General features: G+C 37.0%; 1 protein-coding gene across 4 annotated transcripts in view; it reads right to left on the reverse strand.

The window, feature by feature from the left end:
* NALCN (sodium leak channel, non-selective) overlaps positions 1 to 25,628 on the reverse strand; it is a 264,733-nt gene that overhangs the window by 81,788 nt on the left and 157,317 nt on the right. For 3 of the 4 annotated variants that reach the window (XM_036457498.2, XM_036457492.2, XM_036457494.2), the window contains exon 15: positions 22,252 to 22,326. The exons of the other annotated variant lie outside the window; for it this stretch is intronic. In XM_036457498.2, coding sequence (XP_036313391.1) covers positions 22,252 to 22,326 — 75 coding nt within the window. The remainder of the gene's footprint in view (positions 1 to 22,251; positions 22,327 to 25,628) is intronic. 4 annotated transcript variants of the gene reach the window in all.

The following is a 25,628-nucleotide window of genomic DNA, read 5'->3' on the forward strand; positions in this document are numbered from 1 at the left end:
GCAGAATTCTGACTTGAAAGAGATGTAGTGGCTTCCACTCTTTCTCACCCTCCCTATTTTCCCCTCTCACAAATGGCTTCTCTTGAGACCCTTCCTTACTGCTCTTGACCATTCCCTTCCTCTCTGACCTTTCTACACATGGAATCTATCCTCTCTCCTGTCCTGACTCTGCAAACTGCATCTTTGAACATGGATTCTGTATGTAGGGTACATCTAATTCAGGCAGCCTTTTTAGCCGGGTTAGGGAAGCATGATTCCAAAGACATCAGCTTCTTATCCTTTGTTGAGCATACTTTTTAAAAATAATTACAATTTGTCTTGTATTTGTGGAAATATTACCAGAAGAGTTCTTATAATAGGAAGATAGGTGGCAGCTGCCTTGTACCCATATTGGGGATATCCTAACTGACCAGAGAAAACACGAGGCTGCATTTTTGGAGAACATCCCAATTTTAATACAATATATTGGCTCAGTTGTCCAATTGGTTGTGAGCGCATAGTGAGATTATTTGCTTCATCTCTAGATCAGAGAAATGTGCCCCTTTTTCTCATTGTGCTACAAAAGCTAACATCTTTGTTTTATATAACAGAAACAATTCACTTTTGCCATTTGTATGTTTTATTTAACTCTGTGGCTTGTCTGGCTTCTTGTCATAGATGGTAATCTCATTTATGGAAGGGGCTTCTCCTGCTCATTGCCTTCCTCCCTCCCTAAATGGAACACTGAGCACAGCACGTTCTCAATAATTTGATGGCTATGATAATGACAGTGATAAAGGATTAGCTCCCAAAGGCACAAAACCAAATGACTAACATGTCCATGAGATGTAGGCGATTAGAAAAAGGGTTCCATACATAAACAAAGATGTTCATGAAAGAAAGACTTATTTTCTAAAAGCTCATTGACACAACCAGGAGAAAAATATTACAGGGTAAGTAGAGTAGACAAAAAAGAAAAAGCAGTTAGTAAGTTAAGTCAGACCAGAAAGAAAGATAATTATATAAGGTCAAAGAAATAGACCTGAAAAAGCTGAGAAGATAGAGCAAAACTAAGGTAATTAGTTCACGCATTTGCTGACAGACTTATTTATACATTGACGCGGTCACTTATAAATTAAATCCTAGAGGCCAGGTCATTGTTAAGTTCTGGGGCTAGAAAAATAACTAAGACACAGCATTAGCCCTCACAGAACCCACATTATAATGAACAGATGGTTATAAAAACAGATTATGACAATAAATTAGAAGAGCTACTCTAGCCAAGATATAAACAAAGTGCTGGGTGCACAGGTGAGGAGCAAAGAGACAAATAAGAAAAAAATAAAAATAAAGATGCTACTTCTACTTTCAGAGACTTCTTGGGGAGAGAATGGCTACACCTAATTGTTAGTCAACATTGGGGATCTATAGGTACCACCACTGGTAGGCACATTTATGAGAATTAAATGTTCAAAAGACACAAGAGCATATGGTATATTAATCAGGACACAGCATAAAAACAAAAGCATGAGGCTCTTTTCTAAAACCCTCTATGTGTGTCCATTCTCTAGATCCCTACTCATACTTTTTGTGGTCAAACATACCACCTGGGCTCCTGTACTCCCTTCCATAGTCTTCCCATCTGGTTTGGCTCCTTTGAATCTGTTCTCCACTCTGTGGTCCTAGAAGTATTCTCACCTTCTTGCTTAAACACTTCAGTGGTGGTCCATTGCTCTTAACACTCTCAGTCTTTCTGAGTTTGTGCCTGATTTAGCTACTCCCTATTTGTCCAGCCTCATCTGGCCGTCTGCCTGCATGTCATCTTCTTCTAGTTCCTCAAAAGTGTCTGGACCCTCTGCCTCAGAGGCTTTGCACATGCTGGTCCCTCTGTTGGGAGCTCTTCTCTTCCCCTTTCTTTTTATTCTTCATCAACTGTTTCTACTTGTTGTTCTGATTTCAGTTCCATTACCAGTTCTCCAGAGAAGGTTTCAGTGACCAACAAAGTCTTCCTTATAGCATACTGGGTTGAACTATTGATATATTGTTGTTTGTGTAGGTCAAAAATGGTCAATTTCTTATGGCTCAATTGAATACATATTGTATTAGCTTCCTAGGACTGCTATAACAAATTATCTCAAGATTGGTATCTTAAAATAACAGAAATGTATTTTTTCAGTCTTCTAGAGGCTAGAGTTCCTAAAACAAAGTACCAGAGGCCATGCTCTCTTGGAAGGCTCTTGTGAAGAATCCTTCCTTGATTTTTCCAAGCTTCTCATGTCTTTGGTGTTTCTTGCCTTGTGGTCATATCCCTCCAGGTTATGTCTTTATCCTCAAAATGCCTTCTTACCCCTCTGTTTCTATCTTTCTATCTGAATCTTTCTCTTTTCTCTTACCAAAACACCAATCACTGAAATCATGTGAGTTCAACTGATTACATTAGCAAAAATCTGATTTCCAAATAAGGTCCCATTCTGAGGTCTGGGAGGACATGAATTTTGGGGTGACACTATTAAATTCACTACATCGAGCATTATTTGAAATTATAGTATGTGACCACTTGGACATGTATCTCTTTCCTGAGACTCTAAATGCTAGGAGGGCAAGGATAGCGTGGGGGATTTTCATAATTTCATATCCAGAGCCTGCCACTATATGTAACACAAAGTAAGCTAAACAAATATTTGTTGAATAAATAATTATACTGATCAGGTGGCAGAACTAAACTCTCTAGCTGATAACTGAGAAAAGAAAGGATTTTAAATATACCCTGAAGGATAGAGAGATAAGCAGAAAATACCTATTTACCAATTAAATAAATGTGTTTGTGTGGAGTATAGGTGTCTCTGGATTTACGGAAGAGAATAAAATTTGACTCTATGGCATTTAACCTGAACTTCTGTCAGCCATTGATGAACTTAGAATAAATTTAGACATAACATTTTATATTAATCTATGATCTAAGAATATAATGTTTAACATATCTATTATAGGTTACCAGTATAACCTATATATATATTTTTTAAATAAAACCTATACTAATTTGTATTACTTGTATTTTCCAAAACTTGCAAACTCCTTCCTTAGGGGCCAGATTCCACTTTTTAAAATTTACTTTATTGCACCTTTTAGAGCAGTGGTTCTCAACCTTTCTAATGCTGCAATCCTTTAATACAGTTCCTCATGTTGTGGTGGCCCCTAACGATAAAATTATTTTTGTTGCTACTTCATAACTATAATTTTGCTGCTGTTATGAATCATAATGTAAATATCTGTGTTTTCTGATGGTCTTAGGTGACCCACAGATTGAGAACCACTAGCAGGGTCGCCTAAGACCATCGGAAAACATAGATATTTACATTACGATTCATGGTTGGGGGTCACCACAGCATGATAATTTTATGATTGGGGGTCACCACAACATGAGGAACTGTATTAAAAGGTCGCAGCATTAGAAAGGTTGAGAACCACTGTTCTAGAAAGTAAAAACCCAAGAACTATTTGTGAATAAATAAATAAATTATCATAGAATTCAGCATGAGTTTGAGCATTGCATGGCAAAAGAACAAAGAACAAATGAGAATCTGTTTTTGATGACTCAGAAGGTTCTTCAGGATACTAAAACTCTCTTCCTGAGTATGAGGCATTGCTGGTCCATAGATGTGCAGGAGGGCAGTTAAACAGAGAAGAATGAGTGGCTACTCAAATGGTAGCTGCACCAGACCTCTTTACTAAGTCACTAAATAAGGGGCCTCTTTTGGAATAGCAGTTGTGAATTTAACAACATAATGTTAAGTGAGAGCAACCAGATAGGAGTACATACTGAATAATTCCATTTCTATTGTTAAAAAACAGGCAACAATATCTATGCTGCTTAGTGGTATCTGTGCTGCTTAGCATCAGGAGAGCAGTTACTTAGAGATGGAGGTGAAGTGTAATAACTGGAGGGTGTATGGAGAAGAGGATCCTAACAGGGCTTCACTCTTTTTATTTTATTTTATTTTATTTTATTTTATTTTATTTTATTTTATTTTATTTTATTTTATTCTATTTTATTTTATTTTTTATTTTATTTTTTAATCTGTGTGCTGCATGTGCTCAGTTTGTAAAAATGAAGCAAAATGTCTCTTTCTATGTGTTTATAGAAAGTAGAAAACCTTTTTTTTAAAAAGGGCAGATAACACAGTAGAGCAAAATAATTTAATCCTTACTTCACTGCTATTAATCATCATAACCGTGTCCATTTCTCTTTACCCATTCCATGATTATAATCCCATATAATAAAGAGCTAACATGCTAATCAGACCAGACAGCCAAATGTCCTGGACGACCTTCAGATGAAGCTGGGGCTGTGAGGGCCGAGGCAAAAATTACCTTCCTGAAAGACCAGTGGGTGGGGGTGGGGCCAGCAAGCCTGTGCCACCAGGCTAGCCATGGTGGTCCCAGTCCCCCTCCTTCTGCAGAGGGGGATGGAGAGGGGGTGGTGTGGTCCCAGTGCCTCTGCAGAGGTGGGTTGGGGTGTGACCATGGTGCCTCAAACCTCCCATGGCTCCTCCCCTCTGGGAAAGGGGTGGGGGGTGTCAGTGCTAAGGAGCAGCAAGCCAGTTTCTGGCTGCAGCACCTTCCTGCCCCTCTGCTAAGCCAGAAGCTGGACTCATGGCTGGTGAGATCAGTGGTGGTGGCAGGTGCCTCTCCTGCCTCCACAGCAGGTGGGTGGTAAGGAGCAAGGGGTCCTGGACTGTGAGAGGCCCAGTCTGCAAGAGGGATATCTGAGTGCCAGCTTAGGCCCGGGGTTATTAGGCCTAAGCTGGCAGGCAGTCATCCCCCAAGGAGTCCCAGACTGCGAGAGGGCACAGGCCAGGCTAAGGGGACCCCCACCCCAGTGCACAAATTTTATGCACCAGGCTTCTAGTTAAGATATTAAAGGAGAAAAGAGAAAAGAGCAAGATGTGTGTGTGTGTGTGTGTGTGTGTGTGTGTGTATGTGTGTGGGGAGGTAGTTGATGGAAAGTGTGAGGAGTTTGAGGCAAACAGAATAAAGATAATATTTCATGGTATTTTGAAGCCACTATAAAGTTTCCTTAATATGTGATAAAATGATATTCTACTTTTTATCCAAATGCTTTCCCCTCCTTGCTTATAAGCAGAGATTTTTCCAAGATCAAATTTGCTTTGATGGCAATGAGTGAATAATATGGATTACAAGAACTGGATAATAATAATTTAAGATCTTTATACTACACCACAAAAGCAGACTTATTATATAGCAATTCTTATTGCAATTGTTCCTGTAAAAATTATTTCAAAGACTGTGACTCTTGAATGGAAGGAACATGATGCACAGAATCCCAAGATTTTATTCTTTACCTTGGGGAAAAACAAACAAACAAACAAACAAACAAAAAAACACTAATGTAAAGAACAGTACAAAGGAAGGAGTTTGAAATGGCTTCCACTGGGCATGAAGTCTGGCTGCCACAGATTAGATGATAGCTTTGTACCAGACTCACGGGGCAAAAAAACACACATTTTCAAAAAAGAAATGGGAATCAAAGAAAAAAAAATTCAAACCTTGAGCTTTAAAACATATAAATCATCTGAGCTCAGCGCTATTCTCTGGCTCAGCACCTGTCTTGCTGAGATATCATTACCCACTGGGCGGCGGAAAGCCTTTTGCTTTCCTTGTGCTTCTCCAGAGAGCTGGGTGTAATTGCTCTGCATGACACATACCCTGTTCTGCCTCATCGCTTAAATCTTCCACATTTCAGCCTGTGTTTTCTTCTGTTAAAATATTCAAACCGTATTTCATTTCAGCTCCTTTCCGAATGCTGAGAGAAATAACTGAATGGAAGGATGACACTAAATATGCATTTTTGTAATTTTTTGGTGTGGTTTTTCGAAAAGAAAAACAATTTAAAAAGCATTCGGACTTGGGGGAAGAGCCCATATTTTAGATTCTAGCCCATGCTAGTTTGGAAAAATGTGCAGAGATCTGTGGGTGAATGTAGCTGAAGAGTATCTGTTGACTGTTCGGTATATGAAAACGATCACATTATTTTTTTGATCTGGAGAAAGGAGTCCCTCTTTGTTAGCTGGGCAGATTAAAGCAGAATTCTCTTTGTTTCTTTGCATGTGGCTTTTTTTTTTTTTTTTTTTGAGCTACACATAACATAGTGACTCAGAGTTGAGTTTCTTCCTAAAGCATAAAGTACAATTGTTCAAGAAAGTTTCTCTTGCTATTTTGCCTCTGTGATTTTACAACCCAAATGGCAGGGTTTCTGGGTTAAAACAGATGGGCTATTTGGAGGAACGATCGAACACGTTGGTTTTTATTAATATCCCTGTGTTACTATAAAACATTGATATATAAATATAAACTATATCTCCCCCTAGTCTGTTGAATTCCATAAAGAATTTCTTGGAGGGAAGACCTTTTCATTTTTATTCCGGGCAAAGGTCTGTTTGGCCACATGATTGCTTGGAAGACAGCAATACTCTCTACCCTTTAAAAATGTTTCCTTTCAAAAGTGCTGAAGTCCTTGATGTTTTTTCCCCTTCTACAAAGAACTTTTAATAAATACAGTACTTCCAAGGTCAAATTGGGGTTTTATGAATGTAAATTGGAGGGCTCATTTCTTGGTTTACATATGGATCATAAAAGCTATATTTTTATGTGACAGCTGACACCCCAAAATGTTCCAAGTAATTTCATAACTGATTAATGGCATGTGGTGTTTCCTTTTCTACATCTCTCAACAGATTCAAGAGCTGTTGCTCATTCATCTTCACAGCATACGCATGAAGGAAATGGGGAGAGGAGGGATGTCCTTGGAGGAGCTGGTACCCTGGGGAATTGAGTGGTGACTCTGTGCTTCCTGGTTTGGGAGGCCAGCAGAGCACTTATGGGCTGTTGCATTTATACCATCTTTGGACATCCCTAAGAAGTGCACAGAATGTTCACTTCCATGCTTTCATAAGATCTTGTTAAAACTTAAGGTCTTTACAGGCTTTAAATGTCATGCAGAAGGGTACCTAGTGGGGCAATATAAATAATATTTGCAACCAGGCTAGGCTAGCAGAAAATGTTAACAAGTGAGTAAGAGGGGGAAACTAAAGTGCCAAATTATATCAAAGGGAAAAGTTTTCCTTATATTATTGTCCCTTAAAATGCCATTAATGAAGTTAACAATTTCTTAGAGACCTTAGTAATGAGCAGATTTGTTTTCTATGTTTTTTTTTTTTTTTTTTTTTTTTTTTTTTTTTTTTAGTCTTCTTTTCTTCTAGGTCCAAAAACCTCTATGTTATATTATATCTTTCTTGTGTCATTCAACTGAAACACAATCGTTCCCATTAGGGAATTAACTGAGTCATAGAAACATGTTCGTTATGATTTAAAAAATGCATATTTTTTGCTTCACTTCAGATGAAATTAGAGTTTCATGTAAACTAGAGGCTTGGTTCCTATTATGAGATGAATATTTAGTAAGTAATAGGAATAAAGTCCATGCCAAAGGGAATTCAGAATATATATAGTGTTCTCATATAACTGTCCTCTCTTTTTGATTTAGAAAACATAAGAGATGGTACTCTCTAAGTAAAAATAGTAATAAATAAATAAATAAATAAGAATATGTGCATTTAAATTTTTGTTCAGTTTTATAATCTCTCAGTCACTCTGGATTTCAATGTTCTCAAGTGAAAAATGAGAATTCTCATTCTTTTATATACATGCCAGATATATAAGTGACATAGCATATTGCCTGTAATTTGAATTACTCAGGGAAATGTGCTATAAAAACCAAAGCTGCTCTGCCAGTGTGGCTCAGTGGTTGAGTGTTGACCTCTGAACCAAGAAGTCACCAGTTCTATTCCTGATCAGAGGCACATGCTCAGGTTGCAGACTTGACCTTCAGATGTTTCTCTCTCATTGATGGCTCTATCTCTCTATCTATCCCTCTGCCTTCCTCCCTTTCTAAAAAAAAAATAAAATAAAAACATATTAGGAGAAAAAAAATGAAGCTATCACTATGCCACAGTAACTGGTAGTTGTATGTGAATATGATCTCATCTTAGTAAGTGGAGATAAATGAAGAGGAAAGCACATACAGGGTGAGGTAAAAGTAGGTTTCCAGTTGTTAGTATGGAAAATCTATATAAACGAGAGGCCTGATGCATGAAAATTTGTGCAAGAGTAGGCCTTCCTTCTCCTAGCTGCCAGCACCAGCTTCCCTTTGGCACCTGGGACCTGGAATGGCTTCCCCCGGGACCCCAGCTTTGTCAGGAAGAACATCCAGAATGATGTCCAGTCTAATTAGCATATTATCCTTTTATTATTATAGATAAAAGCCTATCTGACCAGCCGACCAGTAGCTATGATTTGCACTGACCATCAGGGGGCAGATGCTCAAAATAGGAGCTGCCGAGCTGTAGTGACTTGGCAGCTGTGGTTCTCAAGTGACACATCCAGAACCAGAGAGGAAGGAGCCCAATTCTGGGGTGGATCACCCAAGAACCACCCTCTCACAATCCAGTACCCATCAGGGGATGTCAGAGAGCAGGTTTTGGCCTGATCCCCGCAGGCCAGGCCAAGGGACCCAATCGGTGCACACATCTGTGCACCAGATCTTTAGTAATACAATAATTAATAAATATAATATAATAAACTGTTTTGCCTTCTCACAACTGGAAACCTACTTTTGCCAGACCCTGTTTGAGCTGTTGCCCCTTCTCTTTCTTCTAGTCTGGGACCACTTCATCCTTTCCCAATTTTTCCCATTTCTTCCTCTTCACTGTGATTTTCTCAAGTCTCTTGGTTTAAAAAATGAAAATAAAAATAGGGAGAAGCAAACATTTCTCCTTATAACGTGTCCTTCTTTATTCTTCTCTTTTAAAACTTCCTTCTTGAAAGAGTTGCCTATGCTCACCATCAAAGCTATTTATCTACACTAATGTCCCACTCACCTTTCACCCTCTCTGGTCTCAGGTCTCACCCTGTCCTTACCTGTCCCCAACATTTCCCATGTTGCTGAATCTAATGGTCATTTTTCATCCCGGATTTTATCTCACTGCCATACCTTAAACCCTCCTAACTGGATTTTCATTGTAATCGTGTCTCCTTAAATTCATCTTTTCAGAACACCATTAAAAGAAATATCACCTTGTTCCCAATCCTCACAGTAATTGAAGGACAGTCAATTGTGTATAGAAAATGCAAATCTTTTTAGCATAGCATAAGTAGCCTCTAGTGCCTTGCCCTTTAGACTCTAACAATAGTAGTTTGTACATCCTTCCAACACAGTCTTCTTTCACATATGTATGCCTTTGCATATGCCACTTCTCTGCCTGCAATACACTTTCCTTCTACCCTTGAACTCTTACACATTCTTCAAAATCATCTCCTCTAGGAAGATTGCTCAGAAAAAAAACAACAGGTAGCTGAAGTAGTAAACAAGTGTGCTACATATGATTCTGAACACTTTCTAATTGCTAATATTATTTAATTCTCAAATAGCCCCTGATGGAGGTGCCATGATTAGCTCTATATTATAGCATGTTGAAGATGAGAAAGCTGAGGTCCAAAAAGATCATGTCAGCTGCCTAAGGCCATGCAGCTAGAAGTGGTAGCACTGAGATTTGACCACAGTCTTTCTGACTCCATAGCTCGAGTCTCTAAACACCATTGTATACTGCCTCATCAAAACATTCTCAAGCAATAGATGGGCTTTTACTTCTGCAGTGTTGACCTGCTATTTCTTTTACATGGGACATCTTTTCCCACTTTGCTAACAAAATATTATTCATCATTTTTAAGGCACATCTTGCCAACTTGAGTCTCACCTGAGTTAGCCATGTCTCCCCCTATGCCTCTTTATCTTTCCCCTGGTAAGGCGGCAAGTTTTTAACAAAGGGCAGGACTCTTTGTAGCCCCATGGCCTTACACTGTGCATTTACACATGATAGACAATGATAGCACAACAGTGATGAGATGAAGAACAAAAAGGCAACATCAATGGCATCCCATAAAGAGGTCAAAGTGGCCCCTTAGTGAGATTTCTCATCAGCCTATTATTCTTTTCTAAGTTCTTTACAATGTTGAATCAGCCATATTAACCAACACAACAAATCCCTTCAATTTCAGATGAGTTATATTACTAATAAAGATGAAGAGAAGAAATGACAGATCACAGCACGTTTTTCTGTTAGAAACAAAATCAGAAGAAGCTTTTGATCTAGCTCCTGATGACATATATGTTCCAATTTTTAAGATAAAAAAAAGCCTAATTAACTATAAATTCCATACCACATATTCACAATATAAAGCTTCACACATGTGTGCACCTTGGAACGAGGCAACACAATAGCCAATGTATGTTTTTATATGTTGTGTTATTAGAGTTATAAGAAAATTCTTATCTCATTAAAAAAGCATTATTTTGAAATAACTTGAGTCTACAGCCATACCACCCTGAACGCGCCCGATCTCGTCTGAAATAACTTGAAACTTACTAAGAGTTGCAAAGATAATTCAGAGTTTCAAAATACCCTTGACCCAGCTTTTTCCCATGTTAACATCTTACGTAACCATAAAATATTTATAAAAACTAGGAAATTAACCTTGGTCAATGCTTTTAACTGAAGTGCAGAAGTTATTTGAAATTTCCATGTTATTTTTTTCTGTTTCAGAATCCCATCCAAGATATCACATTATATTTCATTGTTATGTCTTAGGGTCCTCTTAGCTATGATAGTTTCTTAAAATTCCCCTTGTTTTAAATTGAGCTTGACAGTTTTAAAGAGTTCAATTGTAGAGTACTTGTCAATTAAGGGCTATCTGATGTTTTCTCATGATCAAACTGAGGTTACGAGTTTTTTGAATAAAAATGATATGTTCATCTTATCATACCAGGGGGTACATGACATCAATATGCCTTGATATTGGTACTGTTAATCATAATGACTTGTGTAAATGTGTCTGCTAGTTTTCTTCACTATAAAGTTACAATATTTCCCTTTCCTTACTCTATAAGTTAGAAGCCAGTCAATAACTCTGGCTGACACTCAAGGAGTGAAGAATTAAGTTTTATCTTCTAGAAGGAAGGAGTATCAAAGAATTTGTAGACATGTAATAAAACCATCACAATAATTTTTTTTAAAAATTATTTTTTTTGGGGGGTAGCTTTTAGGCCTTCTAAGTACCCAATTTACCCTTAAAGTTTCACATACTAATTTTATTGTTCATCAATAGAACTTGCCTATACTAATTGTAACTGCATTGTCCTATGGATGCAAAGTAATCTCATGAGGTGATCTGATTACAAATTCCTAACTGAGCAAGTCATGGTGAGTAGTCATGTCCCAGGCCTACAACTTCTTTAGTAAAAGTTTTAACCCAGTCCCACCCATTGTTCTTGTGCATCTAGGATAAAACATGTTTAATACCCTTGGAAGAGGAGGCTAGTTTTTATCCTCAACAGAGCACCTAATCTGTAATCCAATCCCCTTGTTTTCCTCAATCCTCCTTACATCTCCTGCTTAATTTCAAATGCATAAAAGAAGCTGCAAAATTTATTCTCTGGAGCATTTGAGATCTTGCTCCATGGCATATGCTTTCAACAGTTCTAATGATGATTTTCTATTCCCCTTATTTGTATTTCTATTATTTTTATCACTTTACATTTATAATTTGAAATTATCCTGTGAGAAAGAGTTCTGCCTTCTCTGACATTTTTTTATTTAACTACTTATGTATACATATGTGTGTTTTTTGGCTATTTATCTTATTCTTTGGGTTATAATCCAATACTACTGTTTTTTATTTTATGCCTTGGCCATTGGGAGCTTTTTCAATTGAATACTCTACCCTTTTGATATATCCTTATCTTCCTTTTATTTTAAATCTCTTCTTTATTTTCTGGGTCCACAAAACACATCTTGAGTCTTCCCTGACTCAGCTATAAAATTAGCCATTTCTCCAAAGAGTTGATTTGTTTCTTTAGGAAATGGCATGTAAAAACTAAAAATCTTGGGCACTGGGTTTGCTTATTGTTATTGATATGTTAATGCTTTTAGTCTCCTTCAAAGGAAACAGCTAGGAAGCATATGTACATATAGAAACTCATATAGACACACATACCTATAATTAGTACCTGTCTATGTCTGTATGTATCTTGTAACCATAGAACCATATCCATTCATGTATCTATCTACATATATGAATATATATTCATCATGAATCTGTATATCTACATACAACTGTATCCATGTACTATCTATATATTTATGCACCTTCCTACATATCTATGTATCTTAAAATAAAAAATAAATTTAGTTCATACTGATACTCCTACTTCAATCCAGCACCACAAGGTTTTTTACAGCATCTCCCCTTTGCTTATTTGTAAATTCCTTTTTTGTTCCACCTTACTATACAGATAACTAAGTATCATTGATGTTATTTACCATAAAATAAATATGGCACTTTAAATTAGAGGCATGAAAGACATTTTATACTGGAGTCTCTACATTAGGGTCTTGAACTTAAGAGGACAGCTGTGCTCTGTCCCCTGAAGTAATTCCCTTTCAGGCAGCGATAATACATTTTCCAAGTACTGTTCCTGAGTATGCTTGTGGCAGATTGTAGAGTTGTTCAATTTTGCATACTTTGACAAAAAGAGCTTATTAGATGCACTATGAAAATTCATATTAATCAACATATTTTATGCAGAACACTATGGAAATAGGGCTAACATGCATATACATTTCTTGCTTCTTAGAAATAACCTGTCATTCTTTTGTTAATATCAGAGTAAAAATATTCAATAGTCATATGGTTATGTATAAGAATGCCAAACCAGTCCCATTTCCCACTGAGCCTACTACTGAGTAAGTGCAGGGATTAGAAAACAAGGAAAGATCAATAATGAAATCACTGACCCTCAAGAATAGGGACACATAACTATGACTAAAGAAAAACAAACTGGTCACTGTTCTTAGATAAATTTCATAGCTTTCTGCCACCTTTAATTATTAAAAATCAGTCCACCTTTAATTATTTAAACCAGTCTTATATCTGGTTTAAACTTCCTCTGAAAACCCACTCAACTAAGCTACAAAGTGTAAAACCTGGCCAAGACCTGGGGAGGGAACATGATCTATTTTTTTATTGTTCTATATCTCCTTTTTTAAAAATAGGCTTAATTCACTTTGTTTTTCTTGTATAAAATTATGCCATGGACATGTATCTCCTTTTTGTCTTTCTAGTGGAGGCAAGGGTTAAGAGTTAGAAGAAGGGATTGTCTTAGAAAATTTCAGGGTGACTCTCTTTATAGTTTGGCCTGGATCTAGTCATGTTCAAAACTGATGGCTCTCTATAAGGCTGATTAGCATTATGGGGCAGTGAAAATTCTGGCCTAAAAGGAGTGATATGGACTAGAAGATCTTTACAAATTAGGAGATAGAATTTGAGACAGAGAAAGTGTTGATTATTTGTAACAGAACCAAAAGTCAAAATTTACGTAAAGAAAAACTTTGACACATTATTTGTGTTACTCTAAGAGCAAAGCACCAGCAGTTATTAAAGGTTGTTTTTCTTCACTGCGCCAATATCTCTTTTCTTCCCATCCTATGCAATTTCATCCAGATTTACAACTTTCACTATTAAGAAAATACAGAGAACTTCACTGGGATGAAAGAATGTAAGAGGACTTATTTGGTTTTTCACTGACTTACCCCATAGGCCTAGAATAGAAAGAAAGATCAACTGGCACATAATGGGCACTGGATAAATAAGAATTACATTGAGTGATCATAATTAATCTCTAGCCAGCCAGCCCTAATCTTTAAACTCTAGACCAATACGTGAAACCAACTACTAAGCATCTGTGATCAGAGTATCAAATTCATTACAGGCCCAACAAGCCCAAGGCTGAGTTGATAATGGTTTCCCTCAAATACAGTCTATGCTGATGTTTCCTGGTTCAGTGAATGTCATCATTATCCACTCAAGGAGACAAACCTGAAACCAAGAGTCATTCTTGAGACCCTATCCCTATGTTCTTAAATCCAAATGGTCACCAAGATCCTGTTGATTTTACTTCCCAAATAGCTCTTTAATTCACCACTGTCTCCCATCTTGAAAGCCTTCAGTGGCTTCCTATTACTCTTAGGTTAAAGGTAAAAAAAAACAAAACAAAAAAAAACACAAAACCTCTTAACATGTTTTTCAAGCAGCTTCAGGGTCCATACCTGCTTACTTTTCTAGGATCACTTTACACCACTTTACTCTGAGCTTTATGAATTCTGTTTGTGCCGAATGCTTTTTCTTCTGTCTGGAATGCTCTACCTCCCTGCATCTACCAACATCTCCATGAAGTTCACTGCAGCTCATTCTTCATAACTTAACTCATGTGTTTCCTTTCCCTTCCTCACCTCCCTGACCCCCATTTGGGTCAAGGTCTTTTACTAACTTCTCAAATTGTGTTCTTTTCTAAAAAAGAAATTCAATTTGGAAATATTTATTACTTGATTTAATTATTTGATTTTTGTCTAGCTCCTCCATTAGATCATAAATGTCATGAGAGTAGAAAACTTAATTGTCTAATCTTGTCTCCTCAGTGTCTGGCCAGTGTCTTGCACATGGTAGGAACTCAAAGATTTGAAAAATAAATGAGCAAGCAGATGGATAATATTGTAAAAAAGGCTTTGGGAAGAATGGAAAAGTATATGGAACTGTGATACAATGAATTTCTATTATTTTAAGCCACCCAGATTTTATATTTCTGTTACAGAAACCTTAGAAAACTAACATCCCTTCAAAAGTTCTGTGTGAAACCTGAGACCACAAGAAATCAGTCAAGGCAAGGACAACATCTCCAGTGCATTCATGTTTCCTGTTTAGGTGAACACAGGGTAAACCTCCCCTCCCCAACTCCTTATAACAAGTCTTAACACAGCTAACAGTCTTTTTGCAATTCAACAACTGTGAGAAGCTGCATAAAACTGAAAACCAATTTTCATGCTTTTTTTTTCTTAGGACCATAACAATGCACTTTCCCATTGCCCGTGACAGCATTGGAAGAACAAAAAGCACTGTAAGTTTTTAAAATTTATCTTCTCTTGACTAAAGGAAGCAAAATAAAATAGAGTCCCCATACCTGAGGGCCAGGCGTTCTGAGTTCAGACAGAGCTGAGGTGTTTCCCACCTAGGTTTGGGCACGTTTTTTTTTTTTTAAACATGAGAAATTATCTTACAGTTTGCTATGACAAACTGTAATAAGTGTAATGATAATTTAGTACACTTATAGCATGACACAATCAACAACTCACCAGTGTAAATAAACAGTCCAAGGCTAATCATTTTATATACTATCCTGAGTGACAGTGAATGAGGCAAAGAACAAGGTTCTGGAAAATCCTCTAAAAGAGATCTGGTTTGGGTCAGTCACACAGGAAATTTAGGAAAGGCTTAGATAAATCATTCTTCCAAGAAAGTCTTTTCTTTTTCCCTTCCCTTCCCTTCCCTGCCCTTCCCTTCCCTTCCCTGCCCTTCCCTGCCCTGCCCTGCCCTGCCCTGCCCTGCCCTGCCCTGCCCTTTCTTTCCCCTTCCTCATTCCTCCTTTAACCCTGCAACCCTCCCCCTTCCCACTCAGTTATAACCACTGTCTGCCTCAGAAACTGGTCCTTCAGCCCAGGTGTCCTTCAGTCCATTTTACACCCTGAAGCTAGAATTTAGGGGAGATTATGTCACTCTTTGGCTTAAATACTCTCAGCATAATATCTAAAATGCTTAATGCTGCTCACACTAATTTCATCTGCTTGCCCAAGCTTATTTTTCCAGCTGAGCACTTTCTCTTTTGTTCTATACCTGACCCACAGTAAAATTCTAGTGGCCTCTAAAAAAGTTACTGTGCTATTTCTTGTCTAAAGAAAAAGCTTGTTGTTTCTTTCATCTTAAGTACCCTTCTTCATGCCATCTTCTTCCAACCCCTTTCACCTGGATAAGCATTATTCAACCTTCAGATTTCAGTCTATACCATACTTGTGAAAAGACATCTCTGATTTCATAGTCTATGCTAGATATGACTCCTATGTGCTTCTCAAGCCTCTTGTAGTATCTGTTTACTTGTCACTTTCTCCCACTAGCTACCAAGCTATTTTAAGGCAGGAACAATGTCCCTTGCCCCTACTGCAATATATGACACACAGTATACAGACCTGAAGATTACAGAATGAGGAGTAATATGCTAACTATGAAAGGCATACTTTAGACAATCTCAGCCTTATGCCATTACAAATTTGAATCATTCAACCCTTCCCCCCTCTTCCCTGCCCCACACTCCACACTAGTTCCTGGGTCTCTAAGCTATATTCTGGTCAGAATTTGATCTCCAGTCTATATACCCACAGGGAAGGGATATGTTGATTCACAAAAGTAAGCATCTCATGCACTCCATTTTCTCGACATGCATTTTATAATGAATGAATGGACTGATCAGGTAGTGTGGCATCTTTCAGTGAGGACACTGGTTTAGAGTTTGATGGCCTATGTTATTCCAACTTAGGCATTTACAGATAAAGTGAATTTGGGCAAGGAGTTTATTTCCCTAAATGTTGGTTTCTGTGTCTTTAATATTCAGAATTAAATTCAACAATTTAATATGAAGTATCTTGAATGTGGTAGTTTTCAATTGGTAATATTTATTATTGTAGCAGTTACATCACTCTATCTAATGTTATATTACTTTGAGTTCACTAAAGGGAGATGGACAAAGTACTGAGAATAATGACAGCTACACTCAGATCAGGTGATAGAAACCAGTGCTTAGCTGAATGATATACTCTGGAAACACCCTGTCTCCTTGACATTGCCCTAAATCTGGAATGACTTCAATATAGGAGATAAGATAGAGGTAAAAATGTAAGCTCCTAGGTAAGGCTAGAGAGAAACATTAATCTGGAGCTCATATTTTTAAAAGAAATATAATTTTTTTAAATCTATACTAATAAAAGCTTAGGTGGCCCTCGTGCCCTCATGACATCACAAGATGGCCACCTCACATCATCAAATGATGGCCACCCCACATCATTACAAGATGGCTGCCACAAAGATGACCATCACAAGATGGTGGCCACAAGATGCCCAGCAGGGGAGGGCAGTTGAGGGCAAACAGGCCGGCAGGGGAGGGTACAGAATGGGAAGTAATATGCTAACTATGAAAGGCATACTTAGACAATCTCAGTCTTATGCCATTACATATTTGAATCATTCAACCCTTCCCCCTTCTTCCCTTCCCCACACTCTACACTAGTTCCTGGTTCTCTAAGCTATATTACAGAATGGGGAGTAATATGCTAACTATGAAAGGCAGTTGGGGGTAATCAGGCCAGCAGGGGAGGACAGTTGGAGGCGATTGGGCCAGCAGGAGAGCAGTTAGGCATAAGTCAGGCCAGCAGGGGAGCAGTTAGGGGGCAATCAGACAAGCAGGCAGGCAAGTGGTTAGGAGCCAGTAGTTCCGGATTGTGAGAAGGATGTCTGACTGCCAGTTTAGGCCTGATCCCATAGGGATCCCAGATTGAACAGGGTGCAGGCTGAGTTGAGGGACAACCCCCTTCAATGTACAAATTTCATGTACTGGGCCTCTAGTTGTTCAATAAGTGAAAGAGGCTTCTTTATCTGTCCTCCCACCCCACCAATATGCAGTGGACATTATCAAAGGCCAAACATCGTCAAATTTAAATCAGGATTTAAATGAGATTATATAGAATTAAGGAGACAGTTTAAATTCAGAGCCTTGAATTTAATCTAAACAGACTATCTATATAGTTCCCTTTTCAATCATTCTTTCTCTGAGGCTTTTCTATGGGTTCCTCTCCTTCATAGTGCAATGAATTTTATACTTCTTTAAAAGAAAAGCCTTTATATCTGCCTTGCACTGGATTATAAGAATAATTAAAGCTGCAAGAATTCTATTCTATTCATTTTCAAAGTTTGCAAAACTCTACCTATATTCCCAAGTGTTATTCCAACATCACTGAACATCAATATCATTATCTCCTATTGTTCAGAGTATAGTATTAAATCAAGGGTTTTTGTTTTTTTAGCCTCCATACAAACTTATTTGGCTTCTTGACAACCAATTATACATTCACTAGCAATCCTGTTCTTAGTCAATGTTCTGATCTTATGTAGGAAACCATTATCTATCTATCTATCTATCATCTATCTATCTATCTATTTATCTATCTATCTATCTATCTATCTATCTATCTATCTATCTATCATCTATCACATCCAGGTCCAGAATGGATTTTAGGGATGCTGAAAATAGAAGCATGATCTTTATTTAATTAGCTATGAAATCATGTAAATTATGCCACTATGAACTGATTGCTGCTATTGTATATTGCTACTAGGAATAGATTGCATTTTATATTCAACACACAGGTAAATCAATAGATGAACTGTACATGGATATTATTTACATTATTTAATTTGAAGTGTTACAAAGGAAAAGCTGTAGCAGTGACCATTAAGGCATAATTCTGGTGATATCTTGGAGAGGGGGATTTTGGGAATAGGTACTATGTCAGAACCATTCAAAATTCATTCCTAGAAGCTCATTTATTTTCCCCTGAATTCCATCTTAGTTTTTTCCCCTCTATAAAAATGCCTTTATTAAGTAATATGTAACTCAGTATTGCTTCTTTTTCCTGAAAGGAAGGCACAGATGAAGAAACATCAGAGTTTCAGTGTTAGGGAAGCTGAGCTGTCACACAGAATTTGCAGATATCCAACTACAGGTATTAAAGTTGGCATTTTAGTGAGCACATCTGGTCTCATGCTGGGTAACCACACAATTCCCTTTTGGCTTCCTGTAGTGGTAAAAAGGACTGCTGGCTCTATAGTTTCTCTTAAAAAGCCCTAGAGATCAGCAGTACTTGGTTGAAAATCACTGTCTTAAAGGGTAAGGAGGTGACATCAGAAAAGAATGGGAAATATATATATATATATATATATATATATATATATATATGTGTGTGTGTGTGTGTATATATATATATATATATATATATATATATATATGACACCATGTTTCTACTTAAAGAGAATACTATTCCACAAGTGCACCAATAAGTGATCAGTAGACCGTACTTGCCCTTGGGGAACTTCTCCCTGAAAGGTTTGGCGTCCTTTGACACTTGGACACCTGACTTTATCACTTTCCTGACTGTGGATTTGGTCACAGTCCTCCCAGTTTATCACCACATTATAGTTAGTTATAATACATGCTCTTTCCCTTAATTTTATATCTGAAATGTTTTCCTAGATTACTTCTTCATTTATTTCTTCTCTTGCATTCTAATTCCTTCACTGTGCCATTTAGCTTTTTACCATGGTCTCCCATTTTGCCCATGTTTAGGGACATTATTTCCTTCCCCCAAGTATAAGAACTTGTTTTTTCTTTCTAATAGATCTGTTTAATATCTCATATTTAACTTCTCCATTTTAGAGGTACTTGTTTCTATTACACTTGAAAAATGTCTAAGAACCAAGATTTATAATTTGGCACAATTGTTTTTAGTAAGCTATCATAATAAAATAGATTAAGTGTCTCTAGAGACCTGGCTGACATGTTAATATGCTGCAGGCATTTGATGTCTGTGTCTAAGGAGGATCCTTTCTCCAGAAGGTCACTGAGAGAAGAGCTGCCTTGGGCAGCATCTGTCATTATGTGGCGTGAATGGTAAGCATTTTAGCTCTTACAGTCTGCAACTGTCCAGTGGCTCTGATTAGATCATCTGCTTTTCAAGGAGAAACACAGAACTATTTTGGGTAGTTTTAATGATTAGGTTACTTAATTCATCTTCATTCCTCAGAAAACTGACTCTTACATCAATAGTTATTTCATAAATATAATGCCATCTCTGTCATATAAAATATGTAATTAAAAGTAATTAAAAGTCCTGTGAGTGAGCCTTCTTTCACATAAGGCATGACTCCTGTTTGACATCTACACAGCTTTAGCTCAACTCAATATAGTGTGAAGGCTAAAAGCCTGGGGTTTTAATCCAAATCGCCTGGGTTCAAATCCTAACTCTGGCACTTATTAGCACTGAGTTCTCAACAAATGTTCCTGGAGGAATACAAACCTGTAGACTAGTTGGTAGAAAAAAATAAAAGATGAATAAAAGTTAGAACTAAACAGAGAAGCTTTGGAATACTATATAGTGCTTTCTGAAATTTCAAACATTAAGAACCACCCCCCCCCCCCCAACACACACATTTCCCACTTTCTAGTCTCTATCTGGGAATAGCAAAAATAGAGTATATACATTTAAATGCTTAAGGGTTGTCCTGCACATGAAAAACTAAACAAATATTTCAGGTAACATTTTTATTGAAGATCTAAATGAAGCCATAAAAGGCAGTCTAAAGTTTCAGGTATCCACATCATTATGTGCATAAAAGGATGCATGGGGATGGGTGTGTGTGACTGTATTCTTGAAATTATGTAAATGAGCCTTACCTCAAAAACCAAGATGAAAGAAATAAGGAAAACCAAGGTCATAAAAAATGACATAATAGTTAAAAACTAGTGAAAACAGCCCTGGTTAGTTTGACTCAGTGGATAGAGCGTGAGCTTGCAGACAGAACAATCCCAGGTTCCATTCTTGTCAAGCTCATGCCTAGGTTGCGGGGTCAGTCCCCAGTAGGGGATGTGCAGGAGGCAGATGATCAATGATTCTCTCTCAATGATGTTTCTATCTCTTGCTCCCTCTCTCTGAAATCAATAAAAATAAAGAGGTACTTGCTTCTATTACTCTCTGAAATCAATAAAATATACATTAAAACAAATTAATGAAAACACAAAGTAATTTTATACAAAAATAGAAGAAAGTGAACCAAGAACATTTTAGTTTATTATAACAATATTTGGTCCACAGCAATTTAATGAGTATCAAGTATAAAATGAATAGATTAATTTAATAGAAATGTAATTTCAGTCCAATTATGGCTAAAAAAAGTTGTGAAAAGTACTCATATAATTGGATTTTGGTATTTTTCTTATGATTTGGATTTCCAATGCTCAAATATTTCTAAATATTCAAAGAATATACTCCAAATTATAGACCAGCAGAATTGGATAATCAACTTTGAAGTATAGAATTTTCAGAAAAACAAAGCATCATGAATACCTAGTGAGTAATTAAATAAAACTTACTATATATCAGTGATACTTTAATAAAACAAATGATACATACTCAAAGCAAAGCGCCACATAGTTTATTTACATGGGCATATTTATATTCATTTTTTTTCTTTATTGAAAACCCTTAGTTAAAACAGGTTTTGGAGATGTAAACAAGAGTGGTAAGATGAAATGCCTAAAGTAACTTTCACATATGAAGATGACAACAACACAATTTAAAAGATTATGTCTCTGCTTTGTTAAAAATAGACACTCAGATGCAATTTGAAAATGCTAAGGTGGAGGGCCTCCTTGATCTAGATAGGATTTGTTTTAGAGACTTAGTACTCTTTGGAAGCATTCTGATTATTCTTGCAGTGTTGGGGAGGATAATGCAAGAATATCTGCTCCAGTGTCCTTCTCTCCCACCCACTCTCCTTCTGAAAGGGTCTGCCATAGAGCCAGATATTCAAGCAAAGTATCCTCCATGTAACAGAAACTATGAGAATGATTGGTCATACCTATAATCTTTCTGCAATCAATAACACAATCTTCATACATTTTCTTTTCTTTTTTTTTTGGATACAATTTTTATTGCCATAACATCCAATCTGTTTTCATACTTAACTGGGCACAGTTGATCATTTACTCATTCCATTTCTTATAATCACCAAGGATACCCAGACTAAATCCTCTTTTAGTATCTATAGGTAAGGCAAGTTGATGCTTAATATTTTTATGATGGTCAGGAATATCACATATAATTATGTAAAAAGGCAACTTGTCTCCGAAGCGTTTCATTTTCAAACAACCTTCATTTAATGGCAGAAGGAGAGTAGTCTCCAAGTCCAATTTACTGCACTATATCAATCTTACCCTTATTCATAATAATAATGTAAAAATGTCCCTAGGATAATTATAGAGCAATAGAAAATTTCCTTTGCTGATAATAAGAATTAAACAAAAAAATACTTTGCCAACTTAGACTGCTGTAATTTATTAAAAATCTATATTTTTACTTCAAAGTTTGAACTGCTTTAATGTTACCTGTAAATACATGTTTTAAGAATCCCCCATATATTACTTACTTGTTTAAGCTTCTTTAGATCTTCATCAAGTTCTAAGTTGTCCAAAATAACAGCAACAAACAAACTCAGGAGGATCTATAAAATGGTTAAATAACAATGAAAAAACCCACATGCTGTAAGTATCAAAATATTATCTATATATGATATAAAATATCTCCCTAAAATATACACCATATAGAATACATTAAATGAAAATAAACATGTAGTTGTGAATCACTGCATAGGTATTTTAAGGAACTTATCCCAAATAAGCAATACTTTGAAGGAAATAAGCAATATAAATATTCATTTGCTTATGAAGCCAACTTAAAATGGAAATTAAGTAAAAAGTTTTTAATAACTCAGTGATCCCACTTCTGAGACCATATCCAAAGAAAATAATCTGAAGAACTCAGGACATTTTTATATATGTGCTTCATAGAGCTGTTTATAAAAATGAAATATTGGAAATAATATCTAACCTTACATAAACAGTTAATACAGTTAAATAGAGATCTCTATGATAAGATTCATGCAGCTATTAAAAATGTTCGTTGTGGTAGCTAGTCTTGCAGAAGTCCCCCTGGTGTTTGCACTTTTATGAGTCTTTGTTATCACACTCTTGTGAGTCCCCACCATGATGAATACAGCTGGGATGTGTAAGCAATAGGAAATGGGAATGATCATTTGTGATAAAAGATGTTGTGGGTTTTCTTGCTTTCTCTCTCTCTCACCCACTGTAGTAGAAGTCAAGTGCCATGTCACGAGGACACGTAAGGGGCCATATGGAGAGGTCCGGGTGGTGATGAGCGAGGCTTCTTGCCTACAGCCACAAGTGACTCATCTTAGAAGTTGATACTCCAGCCCAATGGAAGCCTGCAGGCCCAACATCTGGACTAGAAACTCATCTGACACTCTGAATTAGAAACACCAGCTAAGCCTGTCTCAGATTCCTGGCCTGCAAAACTGCATGAGATAATAAATGTGTATTGTGGTGGAAGCTCTTAAGTTGTTCATGATTTGTTATATAGCAATAGACAACTAATGCTCTCATAAATTTTTGTTAGTGTTAAAAATGCTTATACTGCAATATTAGATAAGAGTATGTATGGTGGAAGAACAACCGAGTACAAAAAGAAATAGAGAAAAGGCTATAAGTTTCTTTAGCGATGTTCATGCTGCTTGCCTTTGTTAAAAGTTATTTCCCCCTTTTTTATTACACCATATTTCCAAATTAAAGAAAAAAAACACACACAGGTATATACTTCTTTTGGAATGGGTAAATAAGGTAAAATAAAGAAAACAACAAAAATGCACAATTAAAAAAAATTAATTTCTAGCCCTTTTTCAACTTGGACTTCTAAAATTCCACATTCATTTGATAATCATTTTTATTCCTAATTTATATTCTTCCTCTCAATTTCTCTCTTAACAAATTATTTCCACTTATATTTTTGTTTGTTTGCTTGTTGATCCTCATCAGAGGATATATTTTCCATTGATTTTTAGAGAGAGTAGAAGGGAGGGAGTAGAAGAGAAAGAAAGAGAGAGAGAGAGAGAGAGAGAGAGAGAGAGAGAGAGAGAGAGAGAGAGATGTGAGAGAGACACATGGATTGGTTGCCTCCCAAATTCACCCTGACCAGGCTGGGGGTCAAACCTACAATCCAGGTACGTGCTCTTGACCTGGAATTGAGCCTGCACCACAGTGGCCAAGGCTCCACTTGTTAATATTAGACAGTTAAGCATGAAGGTAAGAATGTTAAGGCAATTTAGTCATCAGGACCTTTTAAGTACCAGAGAGATTATTATGTATAAGTTAATGGCTAACTCTTTTCCAAGTTTAATGAAAGTATAACAAGGAAAAAGAAGCCTCTAAAACATCATTACATTTTGACAGGATATACTTGGCTTGGGACAAGTACCAGTACGCTTCCTCTTCATCGCATGTCCTTTGGGATTTTACCAGAACTAAAAGAAGATACAGAATGGTCTACCATAGATTTTTACTGATCTTCCCATGTCTGCCACACTATGGGCATCTGAGCACAGATACGTTCAGGATTACTCTAAACCAACCATTATACTCTAAACAGGACATTGCATAGTTCACTCCAAGTTTAGCTCTCTTCTCGTGACCTTGATGTTTAGCTTGATGTTATGATGACAAGTAATAGCAGAGGAGGAATCTTATCTTTCCTGCCAACCTCACCCAGGATTCAGAGATGTCCACCTCAAGGTCTTTTGGGAGTACGAGCTATCTCACACCACTTCTATCGCTCATTGGCACTTGGGCAGGCTCTGTGTTCTAATTTAACCAATTTTCCTATCTTTCTAGTGAAAGGGCAAACAAAAATCTAAAAATTAAAAAAATTCCTGATGAAAAAAGAGAAAGCAATTATCTGCCTCCCCTCTCTAGGAGCACTTCCTTAGAAAATTTTGTCTTGTAAACTCTTCCCCTGTCCCTTTGAGATGTATACAAATCATTTTTGAGGTTCTAAACAACCCTTTTCTATTTTGCAGCCCAGGAATAGCATCCCTTTTCCATGGGTGGGGATGTGTGTAATTTAGCTACTTGGCGCCACCCCTTACAAAACAACCAACGTGTCACAGAGAAGTTGGATTTTTCCTTTGGATAAAGGCAATTAGCTGCCACAGATGACCACCCCAATTACCAGGGAATTTACAGGGAACTACATATAACAAGTGGTTCTGCAGAGTCTTTTTACTTGAGGACTGTTATTTCCATCTTGAGAACATGGATGTACTGTGGGATATGCATAAAAGGGTGAGTTACTTTCTGTCTTTGCAGTCTCTTAGCAGGTTGCCTGTGATGCCCATCGCAGCCTGGTTTAGTGCTCACCCAATAATAGAATTGTCTTCTTCCTCGTCTGCTTAGGTGGGGAGATTTCCCGGATTGGCAGATTTTATTTTTAATTATTTCCCCAACACCAGACAGATGGCAGGCTACTTAAGGACAGTGAGGTTAGGCTATTCGATTAAATTCCACAGACATTTGATTGGACTCCACTGATGTGCCAGACACTGCCCGGCCAGGAAAATAAATGCAATATTGCACTCACCATGAAGAAGTTCACTATTGAATTAAGTGGACGTAGGCTGGAAGCCTGGTAGAAAAGAGCATTGTGGTTGGGGACCTCGGTTAGTGGGCAGGCTCTACTAGCCACAAGCTATGTGGCTCAACGAATTGCAGCTATTGTATTTTTATTTAACCCTTGCCAGTAATTCTGATATATAGTATAGCCCATATAAAAATTGCAGATATAAACTTAGATAATGGAAATGAAAATAATTTTCTTGCTATTATTAAAATTGAATTTAATTTAGTCCATAAGCCCTCCATTTGCACTGATAGTTGAAAACTGAATCTTGCTAGATCC

Source organism: Pipistrellus kuhlii, unplaced genomic scaffold (genome assembly GCF_014108245.1).
Source record: "Pipistrellus kuhlii isolate mPipKuh1 unplaced genomic scaffold, mPipKuh1.p scaffold_m20_p_3, whole genome shotgun sequence".
In the NCBI taxonomy this organism is placed as follows: Eukaryota; Metazoa; Chordata; class Mammalia; order Chiroptera; family Vespertilionidae; genus Pipistrellus; species Pipistrellus kuhlii.